General features: G+C 47.1%; 1 protein-coding gene across 4 annotated transcripts in view; it reads right to left on the reverse strand.

Annotated features, from left to right (window-relative positions):
- Nucleotides 1–5163: 5163 nt before the first annotated feature.
- TNC (tenascin C) overlaps nucleotides 5164–26284 on the reverse strand; it is a 72024-nt gene continuing 50903 nt past the window's right edge. For 2 of the 4 annotated variants that reach the window (XM_042052252.1, XM_042052253.1), the window contains 12 exons: nucleotides 23979–24251; nucleotides 19644–19766; nucleotides 18304–18447; nucleotides 16994–17113; nucleotides 16312–16455; nucleotides 15385–15515; nucleotides 14325–14457; nucleotides 12215–12366; nucleotides 11288–11384; nucleotides 9105–9266; nucleotides 7706–7869; nucleotides 5164–6489 (listed from right to left, as the gene is read on the reverse strand). In XM_042052252.1, coding sequence (XP_041908186.1) covers nucleotides 6379–6489; nucleotides 7706–7869; nucleotides 9105–9266; nucleotides 11288–11384; nucleotides 12215–12366; nucleotides 14325–14457; nucleotides 15385–15515; nucleotides 16312–16455; nucleotides 16994–17113; nucleotides 18304–18447; nucleotides 19644–19766; nucleotides 23979–24251 — 1754 coding nt within the window. In that variant the 3' untranslated portion in view covers nucleotides 5164–6378. Of the gene's footprint in view, nucleotides 6490–7705; nucleotides 7870–9104; nucleotides 9267–11287; nucleotides 11385–12214; nucleotides 12367–14324; nucleotides 14458–15384; nucleotides 15516–16311; nucleotides 16456–16993; nucleotides 17114–18303; nucleotides 18448–19643; nucleotides 19767–23978; nucleotides 24252–25623; nucleotides 25897–26284 lie in introns of all 4 variants that reach the window. The other 2 variants (XM_042052251.1, XM_042052254.1) reach the window with 2 other exon arrangements.

A 26284-nucleotide genomic window follows, 5' to 3' on the forward strand; every position in this document is an offset into this window, starting at 1 on the left:
AGTTTCCTGTCCGAGTCCTGCCCCCGGTCTGGTGGCAGGAGGGCAGAGCTGAGGGGCCCTGGCACACACAGACTCCCTTGTGGCAGCTCTGCTGCGGGGGTGATGCACTCACAGCAATCCTGTTCCCTGAAAACAACAGGAACAGGACCTCCCTGCTCAGCATCACAACCCAGAGCTGCTTTTCCCTGCAAGGCCAAGTGAGATGAGAAGGGTTTGGCATGGGGGAGATGGTTTGGGCTTAGAATTGCTCAGGGACACTGAAATTTTGGTGGCTGAGAGGCTTTTCCCCATTTCAGTGAGAAGATTTGAAGTAGTGGCTGGAGCTGTGAGTGCTTGAAAAGCCCTGTGGAAAGCCAAGAGCAGAATCCATGAATCCAGGTATAGCCAAGGCTGGGATATATTCAGGCGAAGGGCTTCAGAGGAGACTCCTCAGGGCTGATGTGAGACTGCCAAAACACAGAGCTGCCACCTGAAGGTAATTTTTATCACGAAAAAATTGCAATTAATTTGACTGTATGCCAGTGCTGTGGTGGGGGTGTAATTTCCAGGTAGTCTGGTTACTATAAAGCACATAAATTACACTGAAAGCAAATAAAAATTATCATGTCAGGGCTCCAACCTAATTTTTACTATTTATTTTCTGGGGAGAAGTCAAATGATTCAGGATATAAGGCAACTCAGAATACAATTTTTTTTATTTTTGTTTCAATTTCTCTCAGCCATTTACACTTCTTTGGTTGGTCATAATGGAGTTGAAACATTCAAAATTGTCCTTTAAAACCTTTTTCTAGGGAAGACCTGGTGGTTTATTTTGCTGAGTGCCTTCTTTGCAAGCAGCATCCTATTTGCATGAAAGCCTAGAATATCTTGTTAATAAAAAAGTCCCAGCTCTTCCTAAAGCTGTGACTTTCGCAATTGGTGTGATGACAAAGTGGAAATTATCTCTCAGACTGAATCTGAATGCTTGTGCTCTCTAGTGACACAGCCAGGCATTTTTTCTTTCACTTGGACAAAACCCAGCCTTTTTCACATTATTTCTCCTCTCACTTTCACAGAATCACAGAAACAGAAGGACAAGGCACAAAGTAAAGTAAAAGTAAAGAGGCAGAGGAAGGGTGGGGAGGAAATGAGCACTTTGAGTCCTGAAAGTAGTTTCAGTTTAAGCAGGGGACCAATTTGCAGGTTAGATGTTGTTTTTAAGCCTCTCTATGACTCTAAAACAGGGGGATGCCTCTGGCAGAGGGAGCCACAAAAGTGGGAGTGAAAGGGATTATCAGCACTGAAACCACCCTGTGTTGGTTTCCTCCCCCCAGTCTCTCTATCTGTGTTGGTCTCTTTCTCTTTTTCCTCTTTGCAGCACAGAATTTACAGTAAAAACACAGGAAGCTGAATGATTTCCTCTGAGGAAAGTACATGACGAAGAGGTGAAGGAGCAGAATCATCAGGCCCTTTGAGCCCATCCCTGCCCATGCACTGATGGTTTCAGGCAGGTGCTGCCTTGGAAGAGATGCCTTTGAAGTGGTTTTTTTGCCACGTCAGGCAGGCTGGTACAGGGGGATTGGATTTTTCCCTGTGGGAAAAGGGAGTCCTGTGAGTAACTTTGTGTAAGTAATTTGTGAGTAACAGCAGCTGTTAGTGACTTGTGAATTACAGCAGATATTTATCAGTGATGCTGCACCTCGTACACCAAAAACCTCTTAACCACAGTCACTCTGCCCACAGTGGCTGTGGAGGCCCCTCTGTGCATCCAGGGAATGTGAGGCTGCCAGGATGGCCCTGGGGAGGGACAAAGAGGGTACTTAGGGAGGGACAGGCACATTTTAGCTGCCACTCCAAACCTGTCCCTTTCCCACAGGCTGCCAAGAAGCCAAGCTGGGAAAGCCAAACAGCAGCACTCAGGAGTGAGACCTGGGCCCCCACCATTGCAAGACCCCTTGGAAAAGCTCAGGCCAGACTTTTGCAATTTCAGAGGTCTTGAAAGGGGACTTTTGCCCTAAAAAACCCCAAACCCTTACCCTCAATGTCAGCTGAAAGGGCACAAGTGAGTAACCCTGCAGATACCATCTCGGAGAGACCATGAGCTCTCCACACTGCACGAGTGACTAAAGCTGAAGTGGATTGTTCAGCTGAGTGGGCCTAAATGTAGGAGTGGAAGGGACACAGAGATGGCACAGCTGGGTACAGCACCAGCCTCTTTATTTTGCAATAACTTTCCCTGTCCAATAACTCCTACCCCTTCCAGGAAACCTTCCTTGAAATGCTTGTGTGTGGTTAAATTTCCCTGCTCCGGCCTCCACTTGGGATCTCAGTTCCACTGCAAAATGTAACAGGCCTGATTCATTTTGCAGCAGGAGCGTGCTTGATGCAAGCCTGGATGGAGACTCATTCTCAGCCCTGTGGAAATTCCTGGCCAAGGCTGCAAGTCAAGTGAAAACCTCACTGTACAATCATCAGGTTGTGTTTCTACTCCTAAACCTTTTGGGATGGAGCCAGGAACAGCTTGTGAGCAGGCGAGGGTGACCCAGAAAGCCAGAGCGGTTCTTACATCATCTTTTATTCTGGTTTTGGCTTTTGTTTTTTGCTTTTTTTTTTGCTGAGAGTTGTCTTTCTCTCTCACCTACGCCAACTCCTTCACCTTTAGATTGTAGGCCTGATTAAGATGTGTGTTTTTACAGGGCCCTCCAAGAATAAAGATCATCGGTGCAGCTCTGGCTGAGCTTTGCTCGCAGTCTCCTGCTGACAAACCACACCTTGTTTATCAGCACCAACATATGTTGTACACACACAGAGCTGCTGGAGCTCTGCAGGCTGAGATTTCTGTACCTGCCGGGGAAATCACCGAGGAAAAGGCAGAGGAACAAAGGCTGGAGCAGAGGTTTTTCAAAGAAAATGCTAAGGCAGTGCTGAACAGAGGCTCCAAAGCTGCTGGGAGGTTAATGTCTTCTTTATTTTCATTTTACATTATTTTTTCCCACTTGCCACTAAATAAATTTTATCATGTTGTCAATCCCCTGTATTTGTAACACTCTGTGGAGAATTCCACTCTGCCTTGAGGTTCTGATGGGGTGCAGAGAACCAGCAGCAACCAGCTAAGCACCATCTCAGCAATCCCAGCTGTATTTTTTTCCAGTGCCCTAGGTCATCTTGTCCTCATCCCTGGAAGGCAGAAATAAGAAGTGCCAAGGTATCTGTGGGGCTGATGCCACTGCCTCACCATTTTCTGGGACCAAGCTGCTGCTTATTGATGACACCTAAACATTTCTATCCTGCTTTCCTTTCTAATCAAGGTCTGGTAGAGAATGTTCAGTGGGTTAAGCACAAAGAGGGTTGAGAAGGAGAAGAAGAAGGAAAAAAAGAAAAGAACAAAGAAATAAAGTCCTGCTCCTTCAGAGTTTAACACCCCCCAGGATTAACGTGGCAGCTGCAAGAAGGTTTTTCAAGGCTGCAGTTTTGGGTTTAGGCAGTGAAGACTGAAACCAAATGAGCAGCAGGGGCAGCCACTGGATCACTGTGTGCTCAATTTCTTGTTTTTGCGCTCTCTAACCCTCAGTTATGCTCAGCTGCTCTTAAAGCAAACCGAGCCAAACTTGTAATTTTGAATGACAGGACATCCTTGTGCAGGAAAGATGGGAAATTTGTGTTTTCTGTCACAAGTCACTGGGCTACTTCTTCACTACTGCAGGCTTGGGTAGGATTCCCTGGCTTTGTGGTGGCATTTAGCCCAGCAATGGGTGACATCAGTTCCCTTGGCTGCAATTGCATCAGGAGAGGAGGTGAGGGAGCTGCACCCAGAGGTGATGCAGCAGATGTGGGTGCTCCAGCTGAGCTGACACCAAGGTGTTACTCTGTCGGAGGAATTTAAGGTATCTGTCATCTCCCACATCACTCTGGAGTGCTCTAATCACTTGCTCAGGGTGGCTGCACACTCATGCCTGGAGTCAGAGAAAACCACATCACTCAGGAGTCCAAGTCTCACAGAAAGCCAGGGGATGTAATAACTTAAAAGCTGCCATCAGCTCCATCCTCACTCCCCCAAATTATCCATCCAGCTGACTTTTGCCCACCTGGCTTGGAGCTTTCACCTCACTCAAACCTAACTAAGAAATCCAAGCCTGAGGTCTTGCTCAGACTTTAGTTAAGGTTGGGACAGTGACACTAGAAAAGGAGTTTTCCATCCACTTTTCTCAAAAATACCTTATGGATACAGCCCTAACCCCACAAACCCCTCTCATGCCCCCAGATATCCCCTTCAGTGCCTTTAGGACCTTAAACCCGGCGGAGGAAATATTTTTTGAAGCCCTTCCTCTCCTGCCCCCTTGAGGCTCCCAAACTGCTTCATCACGTTCAGATGAACACCAGCGCTGAGGTTTGGCAGGTTCATGGACAGATTTCAAATCTGAGCGTGTTTTCAAACTCTTCTCACAAGTCACAGACAGGAAAGGGGGAAAAGCCAGTAACTTTCCCTTCAGCCCGTGGTGGAGCTGCTGGTACCAAATCAAGCTTGTGTCAGCTCTGACGGGTGTTTTGGCAGGTCTGACTCCAAGGATTTGCCAGCTTCCCTCTCACAGGGGCAATCATGGAGAATACCAAGCAGGGCATCTGTCAGTGAGTAATTACAGGAAATATCATCTTCCTTTTATGCAGGGTGTTTGAGTCGTGTCTGGGGCGAGGCACAAACCTGAGCCTGTCTCCAGTAGCTCTTCGGAGCTGCCAAGGTAAATGACACCAGAGCCAGAGCCAGGCAGCTCTGGGATGTTGCTAGAAATGAGGAAATCATTCCATAAATGTCACTTCTTCCCCTGAATGTCTGCAAACAGACTGCAAGAGCTTTCCAGCGCCCAGAAACACAGAGCCAGTGCCATTTCCTAATAGCTTGGAAAGCATCTGGAGAGCAGGGCGTGTTCCTGCATTACTGGGTTTGTTCTCTTTTACACTGCCTATCATTTACTGTGATAAACACCAAGGAAGGGCAATTAATTACAGAGAATTAATTTAATATAGTGCTGCCAGTGCTCTGGAGGGTCAGAGGAGATTCGTGTTCCCCGTGCAACACAAACGATGTTCAGGAGCGTAACTTCAGCTGGGAGGGAGGCGAGAAAGATTAGCAAAACGTTTGCAAAATGTTTGCAAAATGCAACCTTGAAGCAGGGCAGAGAGACGGGATTAAAACAAGAGATCTTTTATTGTCTTGAACTGCAGAGTGTGATACAGAGGAACTACACGGATTTTCATTCATATAAAAAAAAAAAAAGAGAGAGCCCTTTATTTACACAAGTGTTCAAAGCTGCCCACGGTACCTAGCAACAACTCTGGGTCCTCTTTGTTTTGCTTTGTTAGTTATTCCCACCTAGATGGAGCAAGCATTGAGTCAGTAACACTTAGAAAAACATGGGAGAAGCTTTTGGGCAGGAAAAAAAAAAATAAAGAGAATTATGTTCTAAAAGAACCCAAATCTTCACGGGCATTTCACTGTAACAAACCCACCAGAATAATTACAAGCAGTCACTGACAAAAGGAACAGTTTTCAGTAGGGGCTCAGCAGCCTAATTATTCTCAGCCTGTCTTTATTTCCCCACCTAAGTAAATATATCCTGGACATGCACGAACTCCACATGGATGAAAAAAAAAAAGGTAGAAATTTATTTAAAAGTAATTGTGCTTTTATTTATATTAAAAAAAAAAATTTACAATCAGACACTGTCCTGCTGTGTTTCCAAAAGCATGGTTCTCTTAAAAATGACAAAATGTAGCTTATTATTATTATCATCATTATTATTATTATTACTTTGTCTTTATATTAATAATATTAATCTTATGGTTAAGTTTTAAAACATACTGCTTTCCCTTCCCATTCCCTCCTTCTTTGTGGTACTTGATATATATATAAAAAAAAGGCATTCAAACCACCAATTATTTCCACTTATAACTAATAATAATAATAATGATAATTCATCTTACACCATTTCTGTGTATGGCTGGTTCTAAAACAAACTACCAATGTACAAAGCTGTTCTCCCTCCCCTCCCCTGGGCCACCCAAGAGATCGTCAGACGTCGGAAGAACTTTATCTCAGACGCTTTCTGGCAAAAACAATTAAAAAAAAAAAAAGATAAAACAACACAGAACCCTTGAGCTCGTTGTCTTTGGTGTGGAGGAGGACGTTCCTGGTGGGCAGCTGGAGCTGCTCTGCTGGAAACTCTGGGATGCTTTAAGGCTTTTTGTTGTTTGGAATGCTGCAAAGCCTCTGTCGGGCCACGGGTCACCGATGCTTTGGTCCCAGTCACAGCTCCTCACACCCCCAGGCCAGCGATGCCAGAGGGTCTCCCCACACCCCGCTCTCCATCCCCCCGATCCCCTGCCCGCAGCCCCCCCGGGGCTCTACGCTCGCTTCCGGCGCCCTTCCAGGTTCCGGAAGCTGGAGGGTCTCAGCTTCATCTCTGCAAACTGGATGGAATACTCGTGGCCCTTCCAGTGGAACCAGTTGACGCCCTGTGAAGGCAAAGGCGAGGGGTGGGAGGTCACACTTGCATTTGCTGCCCCTGGTTCAGACCAGGGATGTTTCTGATTTGGGCACAGAGGCACTGCAAAGGGGAGGGGCTTTGGGAAGCACAGGGGGTGTGGAATGTCCAACCTGTACAAACCCACCCACGTGAGGTCACAGAATCATGGAATCACACAATGGATGGGGTTGGAAGGGATTTTAAAGATTGTCTAGTTTCCCCCCTGCCATGGGCAGGGACACTTTCCACTAGCCCAGGTGGCTCCAAGCCCCGTCCAGCCTGGCTTTGGGGATCCAGGGGCAGCCACAGCTGCTATGGGCACCCTGTGCCAGGGCTTCACCAGTCTCACAGCCAAGAATTCCTTCCCAATATCCCATCTAAACCTATTCTCTGTCAGTAGAAAGCCATTCCCCCTTGTCCTGTCACTCCAAACCCTTGGAAATTGTCTCTCTCCATCTTTCCTGTCAGCTCCCTTCAGGCCCTGCAAGGGCACACTGAGGTCACCCCAGAGCTTCTCCTCTCCAGGCTGAACAATCCCAGCTCTCCCAGCCTTTCCTCCCAGCAGAGCTGCTCCATCCCTCTGATCCCCCTGGAGCCTCCTCTGGCCTCTCTCCAGCAGCTCCAGGTCCTTCCTGTGCTGGGCCCCGGGGCTGGGGCAGCTCTGCAGGTGGGGTCTCACCTGAGCACAGGGGCACAGGGGCACAATCCCCCTCCCCTGCTGCCCACACTGGGGCTCAGCCCAGGGCAGGGGGTTCAGGGCTGGGGCAAGTCCAGCTCTCCCCCACAGCACCCCCAGGTCCTTCTCCCAGGGCTGCTCCAGCTGCTCATCCCAGCCTGGATTGATCCCAGGGGTTGCCCCGACCCAGGAGCAGCACCTTGAGCTTGGCCTTGTTAAACCTCTTTCCCCCAGAGCTGTCTGTCCCTCCTTGCCTGGCCTTCATGGCAGGAAGAACATTTTTATTTCACGTGTTGAAAACTACAATTATTCCCTGCACACTTGGGATATTCCTTTGGAAAATCAGACAAAGCCAACAAGATTTCACCAGCTGCTGTTAAATTCTTGTTTTGTGAGCAGCTGCTTATGATCCTGGAGAGTGGGAGGAGTGGGTGCTGTGATTTTTGGCTGGCTGAACCATCAGACAGATCCATAATTGCAATTCCCCTTCCTCTCATGCATTACAGAAGCCTTCAGACCCCAAACTCACCTGACTGTGGCTGTTGTCACCATATCTGCCCATCAGGTTGACTCGGTGACAGTTCTTGTACCAGAAAGCTCCTTTGTACGACAGAGCACAGTTGGTGATGGCAGAGTCATGGTCCTTGTCGAAGGTGGAGAAGGACCTTCCATTGTGGTAGGTCATGGAGTCACCTGGAATGGAGGGACAAAACAAAGAGCAAGCTCAGTGTTTGCCTGGTTTAGATTTCATGGCAGTGCCCATTCTGCAGAAAATATTGGGACTGTGCCATGCCCTGTCTGCATCAAAATTTTTAAAAATTGACTTGCTTTAATACAGCAAATACACAACTTTTTTGTTGTTGCAGGCAGGTCAAAATATTTTTCCAGGTGATCTCTAATTCCCAATGAATATGAAGTGGTTTTCTTTCATGCAGCTCAATTTCTGCACTTCTTGCTGAAAGCTGAATTTTACAGTGTGGACAAGCCAAGACCAAAGAGGAGTTCACAAAGAAGGAATCAAGACCAAAGGAGTCTCCACACTGATTGAATCCTACTCGTGGTAGCAGCTACAACTACTCTGCACCAGAATATTTCCCTTAATTCACAGAATCATGGAATGGTTGGGGCTGGAAGGGAACTTAAAACTCATCCCATTCCACCTCCTGCCATGGGCAAGGTAGCCCAGGTGGCTCCAAGCCCATCCAGCCTGGCCTTGGACACTGCCAGGGATCCAGGGGCAGCCCCAGCTGCTCTGGGCACCCTGTTCCAGGGCGTGCCCACCCTCCCAGGGAACAATTTCTTCCCAATATCCCATCTAAATTAAATAGACATTAATTCTGCTGCTGCATTTCCTTTGTATCTCTGTAATCTGGGTAAAAGTTCTTGTGCTGGTCACAGGGCAGAGCCCACACCCACACCTCTGCTCTGGTTTATGCACCCAGCACTGTGAAATTATCTCCTTTTAAGACATGTTGTTAAACTGGATTTATCTCTTAATCCTTTGAAGCCCTGAAGAGGACTCAACAAGGGCTGCAGGGTTCACCCCACTATGATTACTAAAGGCAGATGATTTGTTCAGCAAAATTATAAGTCACATTACAGCAGGGCTTTGCTGCAAATTCTCCTGACAAGAAAAGAGGCTGTGCCAGGCTATTATTGGCTGTATAAATGACAGCCAAGATTGGCCAAATGGGATATACTGTGGTTTAATACGCTTGTTTCAATCCTGCCATAAGCAGGCCATAAAATACGGCACCAAAGTGCCTGGAGGATTTAAAACGGACTCATAAAATATATCGATACCTTTGATTTTCCAGCACCTCACACAGGAGAGGCACCTGCTGCTCTGCAACATTCACACGGTTACCTTGAGTCAGCGGGGAGGAAACTGGTCATGAGCAGGAGAAGAAGTCAAGTTTTGCTCTCACCTGCTGTGCCGCTGTAGCCATCCACCCGCAGCCGGTACCGGCTCTTGGCGTCTCCGACGCTGAAGCGGTCGTACACGGCATAGGCCGCGTCCCCCTTGTCCCTCAGATCCACCCGCAGCTCGTACTGGCCCTGAGAAGTGATTTTGTGCAGGTTCTCCAGACCTGTGGGCAGGAAGGAATGTTTGTCTTGATGCCGGATGATTTTATTGCCTTTTTTTCTTTTATATATCCTCTGTATTCTTCACACATACATTTGGAGCTCTGTAGCCTGGTGTATCCATGGCTAGTTCTCCCGGTGCTTTTCCCTACTTTTTCCCTAAGCAGAAAGACAAAACACCTTCCAAAGCCCCTATCCCATCTCGGTTCTCCTCGGGAACCAAGGCCAAAACCAGCTCTTCCAGACACATTTTCATCAACAAAGTTCAGTCCCATCTGAGGGGGGAGGATTTAGAAGGGGCTTTGACCTGGGGGGGAATTGCATCACCTCTTGTGCTACTAATTGGGTGTGGCATTTAAGTAAAACCTTATAAAATGAAGGCCTTGTTGCCTGTGTAAAATTATGGCTCAGGCCTGTTACTTCGGCTAGAGAAGGACTGTGAGAAAAGTCCATGAGAAGAAAAACAATTCGTTTTTATGCAGACAATGTAGTATCAGCAGAAGCAAGAAAGTTAAACAGTCGAAGGAGAAAAACAGCAACATATTCGCACCTGTTATTTTTCTGAATGCTTGAACGCTTATGCCATAGGTAGCCAATGGCAGAATGCTGTAGTTAGCAATAGCTGCGGTGGCCTATTTACCCCCTGACCCTGTATGTTCCCTCCCTCGCCTTGGCCGCTCCCTCGGTTTCTCCTTATTTGCTTCTCTACCCCAACCCCGCCCAGGGACCGCCCCTGGGCCCCTGACAAAACCAGCCCACACTCAGAGCACGCTGTCTCTCCACCTCTGAACATCGTGGGGACGAGGTGTGATTAAAGCCATCTCAAACCCTCGTGAGAGCCCCTTCTGTGCCTTCTTTACCACCACTGTGCTGTAACGCTGCTGTGTGCCGGAGCCAGACCGTGGGGCTGTCCGAAATGGGCTCTGGGATGTGATTAATGGCATGGCCCCAGGAAACCCTCGCTGAGCTTCCAGGGAGCTGCAGCCTGCTAGCCAGAGTCCAATGGTTACAACAAATAGCCAATGAGTCTACTGTAGTAGTTCAGCAGCCAGTGAATATGTAACACGAATGATAACATACAAAGAGTGTATAAAAGAAGCTGCTTTGTTTAATAAATGGCTTTTTGCCTGGAACTGGTGTGGGGTCTGTATGTGTCGTGTCCGTCTCAACAGCGAGAATTGGGAATTTTTGTCAATTATGCTAATTTGCTAAACTTATAAACCTCTATTCACCCTGTGGGCATTTTGTGGGCATTTTCTATGTCTGTCCCTAGAGGCCTCCAATAAAGACCAACCTTTACATTACCTCCTACACTGATACCATCTCAAAAATGTGTAGTTTTATTTCCAGGTTCCTTAAGACATCAGTCTCTCCATGTCTTTTTCTCTACCATCCCATTATTCCATAAACAGGGCCATACTGAACTGTACAAATAGAGCAGGGCACTGAGCTACATCAGCTGTCAGCACAAAAGCAAGTAAATAATTCCACGCTGACTGGGAGAGCTCTTCCCTTCAAATCATAGGAACTGGTTGGGCAAAACAACCAAACTTGTGCTGTGTCATCATCATCATCATCATCATCATTCATTTACAACCAGAAAAACACAGCACAACCTTTGAAAATGTGGAGGTTTTACTTCTATTTTACCAAAATGTGGGTTTATTGTCCTGTTTTTCCTCTCTGGATCATCAGCCTTTGCTGCTGGGGGTGTCCCAGGAGGACAGGAAGAACAACCTGCTCCCCAGGTTACCTCCCACTTCTCCCAGAGCCCCACTGAGCACGGGGTGGGTACAGCTGGTGACCCCAGCATGACATCCTTTGACTGCAGCTGGAGGGACTGGCTGGCCTGGCCCTTTCAGTCTCCCTCCCAGAGGGTGTCCCTGGCTCCTTTTCTCCTGTTCCCCTTTACAAATCCTCCTGCCAGCTAAATAGAGGCCTCTAAGTGGCTCCTGGACTTTCAGGCTGTATTTCTGTTTTGTGATTTTTTTTTTTTTTTCCAAAAAGACAAATTCTTTGCACTTACCTATCCAGAATTCATCCTTAGGATCTCCAAACCCTGCCACGTAAGTATTCCAGTTCTTGTAGAAATCTTGCTTTCCATTCTGACGCCTCAGGAACACCTAAAAGCAAGAAATGTCATGGACAGACTGCCCTGGCCAGAGGAAATGAGCTTTTACAAACACAGAACTCAGCGTTGCTCCTGCCCTGCCTTTAGCCCTCCCAGCAGAGTGTCACTGCAATGACTGAGTTGAACCCAGGCTGTTGGATGCTCCATGTATTTTTTAAGTCTCCAATTTCTCTTTTGGGTTCCCAGTCTCTTCTGCACGATGGGGCCTTTCAGTTCCTCCTCTCTCCCTTTTAAAACCCATCCTGCAGTTCTGGATTTCCCAGGATTTCCATCCCCTACTCTCCTAGCCAAGCATTCCTCCAGCTCCTTCTGCTTTTCTGTGCCCTGGGTCCCTCTGGCATGTTCAAATTTGGGGATGTCACTTTGGAGAGGTGGCATTTTATTGCCATTCCTTTGTTGCCTGGGTGGGATGTGGCCCTTGCACAGTGGCTTTGGAAGCTACTGCACCCCGTGGCTGCTGAACAAATGCTTCCCCTGGGCTGGGTTTTAATCTCTCTCACTTCCTCTCTCATTCAGAGTCAGTTCACCCTCCCCTTTCCTTGGCGATTATTTAGAAAATGTGTTATCTGAGATGGTCATTTCAGCATTTCACCAGTGGAGAGGGATCAGGGCTGAAACCACTGGTGTGCCCCATCCTTCAGAGACTCCTCTCTCTCCTCCAACTGCAGAAAGAGCTGCTCCCTCTTCTAGGCACTGGAGTGTCCTACCCAGGACAAAACTCCCTGCATTTGTAGACAAGACAGCCCTACTGTGATAACAACACCCTGAGGGGTGGCTGGGTTGAGCAGGGATGGGATGTGCTGCCCCTGTCCCCATACTCACGATCCATCCTCCCCCGTCCTCGCCCATGTCACAGAACACTTGCAGAGGCTGAGCCTTGTCCCCGTTCAGGTAAATTGTGTAGAGCCCAGAGGTGGCTTCTCCATTCAGGAGGGCCTGGGAGCAGTCCTTGGGGTAGGGATAGAGGAGCCCAGCTGCACACACAAGGAAGAGAAAGCATTCCTTAGGAAATCAGCAGTTACAAGGAATATGTTCAATGCAGATGACTGAGGAAATGCCCTCGTGGGTCAGGTACAGATCCCAGAACAGGTCTGTACTTATACCCAGCACACAGAACATTCACAGCATACAGCTGATGAGGTGAATTCTTCTTTTCAATGCATTTTGTCACATCTGTCTACACTTCTGGAAGTGCTGGGAATTCCAGATAACCCTGCTAGGATGGGAGTGCATCCTCCAGCTAAAGACTGAAATTCGTGAGCTGTGTGACAGCAGCTTTTGGGGAAAACCAAATCTACCAATCTCTGATCATGTGGCAGAAAAAGGAGGGGGAATACAAAGACAGGACTTCAATCAAAAATAAATTAACTGGGAGTGTTTTGCTAGCAAGGAGAATATTAAATGTGTTATAAAGCTACACTTTAAAAAAACAAAGCAACAGCAGCAGCTGAAACTGCAGGAAAATATTGTTAATCTTTTCTTTCTGACGACAAGCCAATAAAATCATTGCAGTCAGAACAATTCCTAACCCCCCAAAAAAGATTTCCTTTTTTTCTTCTCATTCACTCAGGCCATTAACTTTTTCAGCCAATTAAGTGTGGTTGCAGGTGTGTCCATAGCAGAGTTTTCAACTGTGACTTCTCACAGGGTGGCTGCCGGTCCCTGCCAGTGTTACACACCCCTGCCTGTGCTTCAGCTCCAGAGAATTCCACAGAATCATGGGGTTGTTAAGGTTGGAGAAGAATTTTAAGATCATCAAGTCCAACCATTAACACAGTCCCACTGCCGTGCTCACCACTAAGCCAGGTCCCCAGGTGCCACCTCCACAGGTTTTTTTGAGTACTTCCAGGGATGGTGACTCCAACACTGCCTATTCCAATTCTTTACAACTCTTTCCATGAAGAGATTTTTCCTGGTATCTAATTTGAACCTCCTCTGGTATAACTTAAGGCCATGCAAGTTTCCATCAGCTTTGGGATTTGGAAAAAAGTGATTCTCTGCAGGGAGTTCCTTCAGTGTTTCCCTGTCACTAAATAGACACAAATGTATTTTTAGAGTTAAGGCCAGGCTTAACCCTCTGCCTGAGTCTGACACTGTTCACATGGCTGAAGGCACCTGGTCTGTCCCTGCTCCTGGTCAATTTGCCAAAAATCACCTAAATAGACCCAGCTTTAATTCCTCTCCTATTTCTGGATGTGTTGGTGGAGTTCATCCTGCTCTACACAAGCAGTGACAGGGCAAACTCGGGGCTGGGTGACTTCTGGCAGTCCTTGGGCTGGAGTTGGTACCAGCAGCAGGAGGAGGAATGGGAATGACTGAAGATCCTGCTGGGCCTGAAAGGCTGGAAACTGGGACAAGTGAGACAAATGAAGGCAAAGTGTCACAGCTAATACTGAACAACTTCTTTTTTTAATGTCAGCTGTGAAGTGACCGTCAGAAAAGCCAATTTATCCTTGCAGAGCTGTCCTGTTAGGGCTGGAGCTGATGTGCAGAGGGGCTTTGAGACAGCCCATCTCAGAGAGAGGAGAAAAACCCACCCAGAAATTCATGTCCTCAGCCCCCTGCACCGATCTGTGTGTGTGTACTTTGCTTCATTCCAGCTCCAAACTCTGATTTGTTTTCCCAGCTCGCTGGGATCGATACAGGGGGAAATCGAGGTGTCAGCCGAAATTGAAAGAATTCCTGCTGATATTTCACAGGGGAAAGGCAGGATGTTTCATCAGAGAAAGGACTGTGAGGGTGATGTGGATGGATACTGGAATTCCATCCTGCCAGGGGAGAACAGATAACAGCTCTGGGGAATAGGGACTTCTCACCGACACTACAAAAGGATTAAAATCTTGTGAGGGGTCTGTGTGTCCTCCTTGCAGAGCTCAGCTCTGTCCTGAGAGCAGTGATTTAGATTATTTTAGTTGTGCTCTGATGTCCTTACTTGTGGTGAAAATGGTCTGGATGGTTTTGCTCCTCAGGGCTCCACTCAGGGCGTGCAGTTTCACTGTGTACTGCGTGGAGGGGCTCAGCTCTGTCAGGCTGTAGGATGTTGTCTCGGGGTTTAGGATGAGTTCCTATGGGGAGAAGAAATAATACAGGGAAATCTCAGAGAAATAAATCATAATGGGTGCATATTTTAGTCTGTCACATTATTTTTTGTCATAATTATTGATGGTATTTTTAGCCATCTAGATTAAGGAATATAAAGATATTCCTCTAAGACTTTTACCAAGCTAATCTTAAAAAGTTCAATAAAGCCTGCCTGGAAATGAGTGTTTACCATCATAATGTCCAAACTGGGGGTTTAAAAGCAAGGCAGCATAAATGTTTACATGCCCTGAATGTACAGATTGTGAAATTCATAAAAAACGGGGAAGACTCATCCTTTAGGACAAGGAAATGTTGCACTCCAGGTTTCAAAAGGCTGTTTTGCTGTGACATTAAAACACTGATTTTCAGTGTGCTTGGGGAATTTGCCTTCCTGAAAATCAGAATCGTCTCCAATGTGCCAGGCTGGGCATCCAAAATTTCTTTTTGCTGGGATTCACCTGATTCATATTTAAGCATTTAGTGGGATCTGATTATGTAGGAACAGAATAAAACTATAGGAAAATAAGAGGCACTTCCAGAAGCAGCTCCCTCTGCCTCAGACACCCCACTGCACAGGGATTCTCCTGAGTTCAGAGAAGGGAATCACATCCATTGGGGGGTGTGAGTTTAATCCATGGTACAGGTTTGGAATGAAGGAAAACGTTTGTGCTTTTTCCTGTGTTGTAGAGGGATGAAAGGCAAAATTCAGCCTGGAACAGAGCTTCTGTTTCAGGGTGTAATGTAGGTAAGGCCTTTTAAATGCATCTGTGTTCAGTCTAGCACTGAAAGAGGCAATTAGTATTTTAAAATAAAGTATTCAAATTAAGGAACATTAATTATGTTGCACTGCTGGACACTTCAGAGCATCTCCACTGCCCAGATTGGAGGCACAGCCCCTCTGGTTTATTTACCTTTACTCTGCCATCAATGGATTCATAGATCAGAAGATATCCAGTGACTGGAGCACGGGGAGGCCTCCAGCTTATCCCAGCTGCTTCTGACTGCACCTCAGTGGCACTCAAATCTCTTGGGGCATCCAGCCCTGCAGAAGAAACCAGAGCAATTACAATCACATCCATACAAAGTTAATTACACAGGTTATCTTGTGGGCCATACATCAAAAGAAGCCGGGAAAACAAACCGTTTCTACAGAGAAATTTGAAATGAAAAAACCACTTCAACCTATATTTTGTGGTTAAGGATTAATTTTCCCATTGGTAGTTTAAAATAAAGGTGTTAACTTTATCTAAGTTAAAATATTGGCTTGTTCCAGGCACTTCATTTTATGAGCAGTTCCACTGAAATGTTCTTTGAGACAAAATTGTGCATTTTATTATTTCTCACAAGGTGATTTGTATTTACATATTCCCAGGAAATAAAACTTTGGTTCCGATGATGTTTTTTTAGAATAGGAAAACTTTTCCTACTTGGTCTGGCTCCAAGCTCCAGCTGCCCTTGCCCTCTGTGATTATGGCACGGGATTGGTGTGGCTCAGCTCCTGGCTCCCTAATTAACACCCTGGGACAAGCCAAGGCAGGAAAATGAGAAACAGCCCTGATTTCATTGATTCTCATGGAAAACCATGAGCATGGAACCAGCTGGGCACCTTCAGCAGCCAACACCAGCTCTCGGAGAAGAGCTCCTGCTCCAGCTCTGTGTGAGAATCTGCAGAGCTGGTGATGGAAAACCACCTCTGCTCAGCCACGCCGGGCTCCCAGCGGAGAAAGGTTGATGCAAACACTAACAAACTTCAGGTTTCCAGGAAAAAAAGCATCAGAGGAACACAGAGCAGGTGGGACTAGAAGGGATGGCAGCTCTGGGGAGGTGGGGAGTGGCACCTGTGGTGAAGTGGGTGGAGAGGGTCTCGCTCCTCTGCGTGTCCTTCAGTGCGTGGACGCTCAGCGTGTACTCGGTGGCAGGCTGGAGCCCCTTCAGGTCATACTCCACGGTGTTCCCTGAGACCATCTGAGTCACCTCTGGCTCTGAGAGGAAAACACAGAAGAAAGGACATGTCGGCATCATGATGTGCTCAACTCCATGCTCCACTCACTGATTTGTTTTATTCCTGGTTGGTGCAAGTGCAGAATAATAAAAGCCCGGAGCCCGTGCCCGTGCTGACACCTCTGCTGGCTCGGAGTCACACCAGAGCCTTTTATCTAAAAGTGTGAGCTCTCTCTAGTGTTCACGGGAATTACAGCACCGCCTCTGCTTCCCGGGAATCTCCCTTCTCTCTCTTCATGGCCAAACTGAGAGTGCTGAATAAAAAAGGATCATTTTTTAAATGCTTCCAGCAATGCTCCTCCTCCAAATAACAGCCCCGAGGCTGCCAGAGCTCCAGGAGCGTTTGGACAACGCTCTCAGGGAGGGGATTGTTGGGGTGTCTGGGACAGGAGCTGGACTTGATGGGTCCAGTTGGGTCCCTCCAACTTGGGATCTTCTGTGATTTTCCTGGAGTTACAATGAGCACCTCTTGAGAGCTTTAACCCTTCAGCTCCCTGACCCATCCCTCACTGCTCTCACCTTCCTCAGAAGAGTAGGACACCACATAGTTATCCACAGCTGCAATTGCTGGCTGCCAGGTTGCCAGAGCCTCTGAGTCTGTGATGTTCACCACTACCAGGCCTGACGGGCTGTCCAAAGCTGGAAGAAAAACAGGTTGAAGGAATTTGACAAACATTCTCAGCTCTGTGCAGTGCTCTGCTGTAAATACAGAAAATGCCCAAAGCTCAGTGCAGCTTTTATGAGTCCCTTTGGAATAGTGGAGTTTATCAGGAAAGACGTCAGTGCCTATGAAGAGACACCAAAAGCCTCCACTGGAAAGGGAGGTCAGTGCTGGAAGAGATGAAAGTCTGGGAGCAAACAGAACTAGCCACGTTCTCAGATCACTCTTGATACATCAATCTCAACAGCTCTGTCAGAGCTGACGTATTTCTCTCCACACCCTCAAATCTGGGTTGTTTTTTAGAGCAAACTCAGGAGACAGAGCTGGGAAAAATAACCAAAGTGACAGCAGCTGATGGCCACTGTGACCTTCCAGCAGCTTGTTTGGAACAAACCAATCCCACAGCCAGCCAGGCATCCAAAATCCCCACACGTCCTGCATTGCCTCCTCAAAGGATTCTACTTTTCACAGGGGTTTATGCTCTCCCTGAATTGATGGATATCTGCCTCCAGAACAGCTGGAATGGGCTATAAATCCCCTGTCATCCAATACTCATCATCTTGTTCCTTGCCTCAGCTCTCTGGATGCTTGTTAGCCCCCAAAAAGAATGAATGGAGGATGCAGCGAGGGGTCAGCAGGAGCAAAGTGGACCCTCATTTCCTGCAGGGATATTTAAAGAAAAAATCAGGAGACAGAATATTGAAAAAAATATTGAGAGAATATTGAAGAAAAGATCAGGAGAGAGAATGTTTTTGTGCTTAGAAAAGCTTCCCAGTCTGGAACGTGGGAGATGTGGAGTTCACAGCAGAAACTGGTCTGAAGTGCTCAGCTGAGCTGGCCATTTGCTCCCTCAACTCAAAAATGGAATTAATTAAAAAACCAACCAAATAAACTTCTGGGTTTTTTTCTCTGATGAATTAGAACTGTAAATAAACGAACTGTCTGTGTCTCATAAGTTTGTTTAGCATTTAGCAAATGGGAGCCTGACCAAACTCACAAGTTCTATCCTCATCCAAAATGCAAACATATAAAGAAGGAGGGAAAAAGAGTTTCCTATAGTTTGTGTGGACAGCAAAAATGGGATCTTGGCAGCTCCAGTCCCTGAGTCTCTCCTGTGGCCCAGATGATCCATTTGGAAAGCTGCTGTTTCCTGGTTTTATATTATTACCTGTTTTCAGGGTGCCAGAGACGGGCTCACTTTCCTCAAAGCCTTTCACAGAGATGATGCTGACATTGTAGTCCACACCTGGGACCAGCTTCACCAGTTTGGTCCTTGTCTTGCTCCCGTCGACTGTGACAACATTTGGAGTACCTAGGATGAGGCCAAATGCCATGGGATGAGTGACACAATACTCCAGGAAATGCTTGAAGGGTGTTTTTCAAGTTAAAGATGTGCTTCTACAGCAGGAGATGAATTTTCCTCAGTTAGTTACAGCCACTGGTGTTAAATATTGCCGCTGTGACACCTAAATCTGAATCACTGGTTTGTATTCGTAAGAAGAGTTAACATTTTTAGTGGAAGGTGTCCCTGTGACACGGGGTTGGAATGAGAGCAGCTTTAAGGTCCCTTCCTACCCAAACTGTTCTGTGACTCTGTGATTTCTGTTCAGAAAAATATAATTTCATAAACAAGATGTAAGCAGAAACCACAGCAGTCTCTCCATGGGAGTTCAAACACCTTGAGGACAGGACTTGCAGTTCAGATCTGCCTTGTTTGTGGTGAGGGCTGGAAGATTCTCCTCCACCCACCTCATTTAGAATTAAGATACAGTAAATGCTATTTTAAAAGGTGCTCTGTGTGTGGCTGAGGACTTAGCACCCATATTCACTCTGAATCCTAGGTTTATTCCAGGAAAGCACTTAGACAAATGCCTAACTTTATGACTAGATTCCTTTTCTTCTCTGGGACCGCTGTATATTTACAGCTGCACATGTTCTTCCAGGCTGTGTTGTCTAAAAGCCTAAATCTTTCCTTGTCTCAGTCAACAGCAGGACTTTTTTTCATGCTGAGGTCTTTAGTATTTTTTCTTTAGCTGTTTCCCTTCAGAGAGGTCCCTAAATTAGGTTAAAAATCTGTTGAAGTAGAGGAAGTTTTTGAAGATGAACACTAAACCAGAATGAGACAACATTGGGGAGCACTGAGTAAACCACTGCCTTCAAAAATTCTTATAACCATGGATAATGATTATTATTTCCAAGGGCCGTCTTTTCCTGTGTGCTCAGCTCATGAAATGTCTACAAAATAATGACAGTTTGGAAACTACTCCTTGATGAAAAGGCTCAGAGAGAGACTTAGGAGTACAACCACTCGAGCCTCCACCTCTGAGCTCCCTTACAAGCCCTGCCCCTGGGATGTGGACACTGTGTCCAAAGGTTGGCTACACACCCTCATTCCTGAAGGAAAAAAGAGATGATCTGTGCAAGATCACCTGGGAGACGCACTGAAAGGAGGGATGGCAGCCCAGCAAACCCATCCTGCTCTCCCTGCCCGCCCCTGTCCCTCCTCACCTCCCGTGACGGGAACATAGGAGATCCGGAAGTTTTCCACACGGGAGCGGGGGGGGGTCCAGCTGACTGTGGCGGCATTTTCCGTGATGTCAGAGAAAGAAATTCCCTTGGGAGAGCCAACGACTGTCAGGGGAGAGCAGAGGACACACCATACAGGAAGAAAAGGTAAATCATTTGTTTATCAGTCCTTAGCGCTGGAAAACTGATTTGTTTTATCACCCTAAACCAAGAGCTGGTGCTGTCAGTGTTCTGCTCTGAGCAACACTAATGCAGGGGGTACAAACAACTGAAGGCTTTTATTACAGCAACAGCCTGGTTGGTCCAAATTTTCCTTTTTTCAGGAGCAGTCCAGTAGTGCAAAGGTTAAAAATACCCAACATGTGTTTACACATAGAAATAACAGAGATTTCAGTGCTGTAGAACAGCAGGGAGGAGCATGGACAGAAATGACATTCTGCTACGCAGGAGATGCTGCATTTGGAATTTTTTTTCTACCCCCGTTTCACTTGGAGGATTTTTAGACTGAGTCCCACACGGCAATGACAGCCATGGACAGATCTCCCTTCCTGAGCATAAAGTTCCTAATGCAGGATGCTCCAAGGAGACCTGGACTCAGGTGTGGGAGTCCATCAAGCACTGACTCCTGGAACTTCTGTTGGTGTCAAACCAGAAGCAACAAGATTTTCCTGCTGGAATCTCTCTCTGAGCCCATGGTTTTTCTTTCGAGCACATCCATCCAGAGAATATCCAAGTACAACCACCATGAGGAAGGCTCCACTGCAGCTCTTTGCCATAAAACTCAGCCTTTCCCTGTCCAGACCTGAGCACTGCATTTGCCCACATAAATTAAATGAGTCAGCTGGGCAAACAAAGCCCAGATTTTACCAAAATGACGCAAACTTAAACCCAACACATATCTGAAACATTCCACTTGGAGGCTTAATTAAGATCCTGCAAAACAGGCACGGAAAGGGCTTTGGAAGGACGTGGTAAAGAGAGCTTCCACTTCCAGGTTTACATTGAGCATCCCACTTCCAATCTTTCCAGCTTTTTTGGCTGTAACCAAAACAACCCTGAGGTATTAAAAAACAAACAGCACACACAGAGCAGGCCATTAGCACGAAGAGGAGAGATCCCAAACATCCACATGAAGAGGAGTGGAGACAGGCTGAGAGCAGGGGAAGGGGGGCAAGAGGAGGCAAAAAAAATAGGGACTGGGCTTGAAATAGCTTGGAAAGAACGTGCCTGCGGGAAAGGAGTCAGAGGCTGTTTGTTCCATGTGTCCCCAAAGCAGCAGGGCACTAAATCAACTGAAAGGCAAGGAAAGAAAAACAACCGAGCTCTCAAGAGAAATGTAAAATATATCTCGGAGCTCACTAGAAGTGTTGTGTTTGTGGGGTTTGCTCACGTGGAAAAGCCAAGGGAAGAAAAGAATTACAGATGACAAAGGAAGCAAGGTGGGGTTGGAAAAGCTACGTGGCACAAAAAGGTGCTGCTGATTTGGGTACAGACTGAAGGAAACTGGAGAAAACAAAGAAAATCTGGGAAAGGGAGAGAAATGAAAATCACATTGGTTTTGCTTCACATTATAGGTGCCCTGAGTGGCTGAAGAACAGGGCCAGTGGTGATTTTGGAGACCAAACAGATGGCCCAGCACTTGGTTTTCATACACATGGAGAATTTCAGCCTTTTCCAGAAAATAAAATACCCAATCCATCCCCCTTGGACTCTGCTGTGCAACCACTTCCATGGGCCCCAGGTGTGTTTTCTGCACCAGGTGAGCTGCGTGACAAGGAGCAGTAAGAAGAGCTTTGATGTGAGTTTTCCGCATCCCCAAGTCCCCCAACTGCAGCTTTCCTGGGAGAGAACCTGGCAAGAAATATAATGGACCATCAGAGAATCTGTCCTGGAATGAATCCCAGAGATGGGAGAGATTTGCACCTTTGAGCACAGGGAAATGAAAAAGAAGCGAATGAAATAATCTTCTTGGGCTACCTGAAAGCCAGAATTGAGCAGGCAGGGAAAGCAGCCGGGGTGCTCCTGACCTGGCACTCAGAGAGAATCTCAGGTCATCTCCTGGGCAGGCACAGGTAAATTGTCTTTACCCTCCAGCATCATCCCCAGAGCTGTATGAGAGACAAGGAACTCTCCTGAGAGGCTGCTAAAGCACCCTTGGTACCTTAGAGCTGCTGGTTTTTTAGCGATGTTTTCTTCCTAATTGTTCTTTCATTCCTAACAGACTAGAGGAGGATGTTCCCTGGTTCCCTGGCTTTCTTCTCCTAATCTGCAGGAAGCAGCAGGTTGCATTTATCACATATCAAGAGCATGTGAAGTGTTTTGTGATCCTCTCAGGAAAAAACCACGCTGTCACAGTGTGGCAAAACAGCACTGGAAGAAAAGGAAAGGAGCAGCATGAGCCCCACACTTCCCACAAGGATATTAATTGGCCCATAGATGTGTCGTGGTCTCCCAGTGGGGGTTAAATTGCACCTTAACTGAGATTTTACAGATAAATTTCTAGAAGACACCAACTCTGAGAGCAGCAGTGGATAAATTCCCTCTTTGGGGATAGAAATATTTCCTTGCAACCACACTGGAAATGCTATAAATATCCATATGTTTGTGCAATAATCCACTCCTAAAAAAGAAATTAGCTGGATGCCTTGGCAGCCACCCACCCAGCGTGGTGTAACCTGCCCCCCAAATTATTTAGCTGGACTCTTGTGGCTCTATTGTCCATTATTCATGGGCTATTTACAGCTGACAAACATCTCTTGGGCTACTGGCTCCGGGAGGTGCTAAATCTCCCTGCGAGGGCTGCACAGGGACGTAGTCATGAGGAAAATGACAACTCTCAGTGGCTTCCCACAAATATCCTGGGAGTCAGTGAGAGTGGGGACATGCTGCTAACAAGTGCAGTGGACTTTAAACATCCCTCTCCATTAGGAGCCAACGTGCAGGAGCCTGGGCAAGGGGGGCTGCTGGTGGATGCAGTTCTGCTTCATGGAAGTGTCTGGGGCAGTGTGAAGGTGGCCTGGCTGGTTATTCCAGGGATGTGATGGCAGGAGTGGAGCTGGGGCCTTTCTGTGCTTGCAGCTGACCCCACAGACAGCAGGGTGAGGGCTGGGAGGCTCTTCCAGGAGAAGCTGTTCAATGCTGAGTTATTGCTGCCCTGTTCCTGGGTGCTGCCTGGAGTACAGCCAGGGAAATGCCTCCTTTAGGAATTTCTGCTGGTTTGCTCACTCCTGGGACTTAGAATCATATCCTGAGCTGGAAGGGACCCACCAGGATCATCAATCTGGCCCTGCACAGACCCCCCAACAGCCCCACCCTGGGCATCCCTGGCAGCGCTGTCCAAACGCTCCTGGAGCTCTGGCAGCCTCGGGGCCGTGCCCATTCCCTGGGGAGCCTGGGCAGTGCCCAGCAGCCTCTGGGGGAAGAACCTTTCCCTGCTCTCAGCCTGAGCCTGCCCTGGCCCAGCTCCAGCCGCTCCCTGGGTGCTGTCCCTGGCCCAGGAGCAGAGATCGGAGCTGCCCCTCGGGAGGAACTGCAGCCCCCGCTGAGATCTCCCCTCACTTTCCTGTCCCCTTCCTTTTCCTTTCCTCCCATAATTAATTTGACTTCAAATTACCACGTTTTTACATCAGCAAGCTCAGCATTTTTTAAAGGCCAAATTTGGCTCACAGGACGTTGCATCATATGCTTCAGGTTTAAATTTGTTTCCGAAAGAAACCACTATTTTAGTGTGGAAAAAAAGATTGAAACACTTCATTCAAAAGTGCTGAAATGAAACTCTTCCATTATGAACTTCAGTCAAAGCTTTGGTTTTGCAAAGAAACTCAAGTCAGTTTGAATTACTGAGCACATGTTGCTCCTGGTAAGATCAGCCCAAGCTAATGGTGCTCAGGCCTTTGCTGGTCAAGCCATAAATAAACTTCTCAATGGCTCTGGTAAATTCGTTTTGTCATAACTCTTTCCCAGGGAGGTAAATTGTTGTGCAGAGCTGAGATGTAATTAGTCACAGAAAATCACTGAAAAAGGCTGGTGCACAGACAATATTTCTTGGCCCTCAAAAACAGAGCTTTAATTGCCACACTCCGCTGCCTAATTCCTGATCATTAAAGTAATTCAATTAAACCATATTAAACAGACAGTGACGAAACTTGGGAAGCTGAGACCGATTACAAAGAACCACACCACGCTGAACCAGTGACTTGGACAAGGGACATGCAGGAGACAGTCCAGGACACCTCAGGGACAGCATGAGCTGGCTGTGAAAAGGAGATGCTGAACGGAACAGGGAATGCCACACTTTTGCCACTGCAAAGACAATACCTGTGGATGCTACTGCATTTACGGGCTGGGAACGTTGTCCACTGCTAATTCCATAGAGCTCAATCTCATATTCAGTGCCCTCTTTCAGCCCTGTTATGTCCTGGGTGCGCTCATGGCCTGGCACTATCAGCTCCAGTGGGTCAGATTTCCTTTTGATGTCCCTGATTTTTAGAACAAAGCTGTTGAAAACCCCGTCATCTGCAGTCCAGGAGAGACGGAATCCGTCTGGAGTGGCGTCTGAAACCAGAAGGTTGTCGACCTCGGGTTCTGCTTCTAAAAAAGGAGAAGATAGCAGTGGGGAAAAGAAATGATTTTTTAATCAGTTGATCAGAGACCTGCCCGAGGTCTGGCTACAGCACACTGCAAGAATCCGACCACAGTTCAAAGCAAGGGAGCAATCTGCCAGCTATTAAAAAAAAATAATAAATATTAGTGTTACACAGAACAGGGTAAATGTGAGTGTGTGCAGGCCCATTCCAGCTTTCACTCTGAAACAGCAAATCCACTGCATGGACACACAGGTTTGTCTCCCACATGCAGAGTTACACATGCTAAAGGTGAGTTTCCTGGGCATTTCTCCTTCCCTACTTGTGTGACACCTTTATGGCCAATAAAAACAAGCTCTGGTTACAGAACTGCATGCCTGGAACACTGTCAGGCCTCCCTCTGTTCTTTTTCTCCATGCAAACCCCTTATTTCATGCACTTCTGGCATCTGTGATGCTTCTGATCAGATGAATCCTTTACTGTGCTCCTAAACAGCAAAAGGGAATCATGAAAATTCCTCTCTTCAACAGCACCCTTCAGTCTAAATGCAAGACCTGCTGCCTTCGGTTAATGAACCCATTCCAAAGGATCCCAAGAGCTGTAAGTTATTAATTACCTGCAAAACACCTCTAACTCAGTATGGCCAGGCACCTTTACCTAGAGAAATGCTGCTGGAGTGGTTGTGTCCTGCAGCACTTCCAATGCAATCCTTCCTTCCACACACACACATTCCTATTTATTTCCTCTCAAACCTCCCACCAGTTCCCCCCAGCTTCACTGCTGCCCAGACAGGATGAGAACTGATGGTTTTGGGGCTGGAGAATCAGCCTGCAATGATTTCCCAAGAAAGTTCAAGTGCTGCTGAAACAGCAGCTCTGATGTGGTTGGAAACATGAGCTGGCTTGAGGAGAGAGGTGCCAACTTTAGGGGTGGCAATGGTCCCACTGTGGGTGGAACCCACAAGGAGAGGGAAAGAAAGGAGGCCATGGGAAGAAGCCCATGGCTCTTCCTGAAGGTCCTGATGGCCGGAAAGTTGGAGAATGATGCTGTTGGAGAATGCTGATGTGCCCAGCTGTTAACAGGACGAGCTCTGCATGCAGCCATTCTTCTTTAAAGACTTTGTTAGAGGTACCTGCAAGACCATAAGGAACTTTCACCCCTCAGGCCCCCACATGCTCCTCCACAGGACCCCTCACAGGGAAAGATCAAGTTAAAGGGGACAGAATTCCACCGGTGAACCCATCAGTTACGAGGAGTTACGTGGAGCCACGATGCAGAGAAGGATGCAAAAGCCAAGGTTTGCATGAAACATCTTCCATGTGAGAAGGAAAGCAAGAGACAAAAGGGTGGAAGGGAACAATTTGCTCACATTGAAATACCTGTAACAGCCACAGCGCTCAGGGGCTTTGTTTGGTGCCCCTTGGCAAACCCATAAAGCAAAACCTCATAGCCAATGCCAGTAATTAGGCCTTTAAGCTTCAGTTCTCTCTGGGCTCCCGAAAGGAGGAACTCCTGTGGGTCCAGCAGCTTGCCAGAATCCACCACGACTACTAGAAAGTTGTCAAAGGCATTCTCCGATGCCATCCAGGACACTGTGAACCCATAGGGGTTCATATCAGACACTGTTAGGTTTTCCAGTGGGGGCATGGCCTCTAAAAGAAGGGAAGGTGCAAAAACACACGCACACACACACAAAGAAGCGAAAAACATTGCAAATTAGAAAGTGTCACAGATTCCACCAAACAAAAATCACATTTTTCCCCCTAGCGTGGATTTAATAGAAGGACACAGCCAGGACCACATGAGGATTTTCAGTGGAGCTCAATATTGAATTTTCCTCAAGGATGTCTCAGCACCTCCTCTCACAAACTCCATCGAAACTCCTCCCAGGCTCACTGTGTGAGCACATTTCTCCTGCTACCCATGCACTCTAAGAAAGTTATAACCAAAACTGCTTTAGACACACAGAAAGCTTTCACTTCTTTTTACTTCTCTCCACCATCAGTGCTTTAAGGCCAAGCCTCAATTTGGGCATTCACA

The sequence above is a fragment of the Corvus kubaryi genome, unplaced genomic scaffold (assembly GCF_017639235.1).
Source record: "Corvus kubaryi isolate FWS band 111438036 unplaced genomic scaffold, C.kubaryi_AGA036_p1.0 78, whole genome shotgun sequence".
Classification (NCBI taxonomy): Eukaryota; Metazoa; Chordata; class Aves; order Passeriformes; family Corvidae; genus Corvus; species Corvus kubaryi.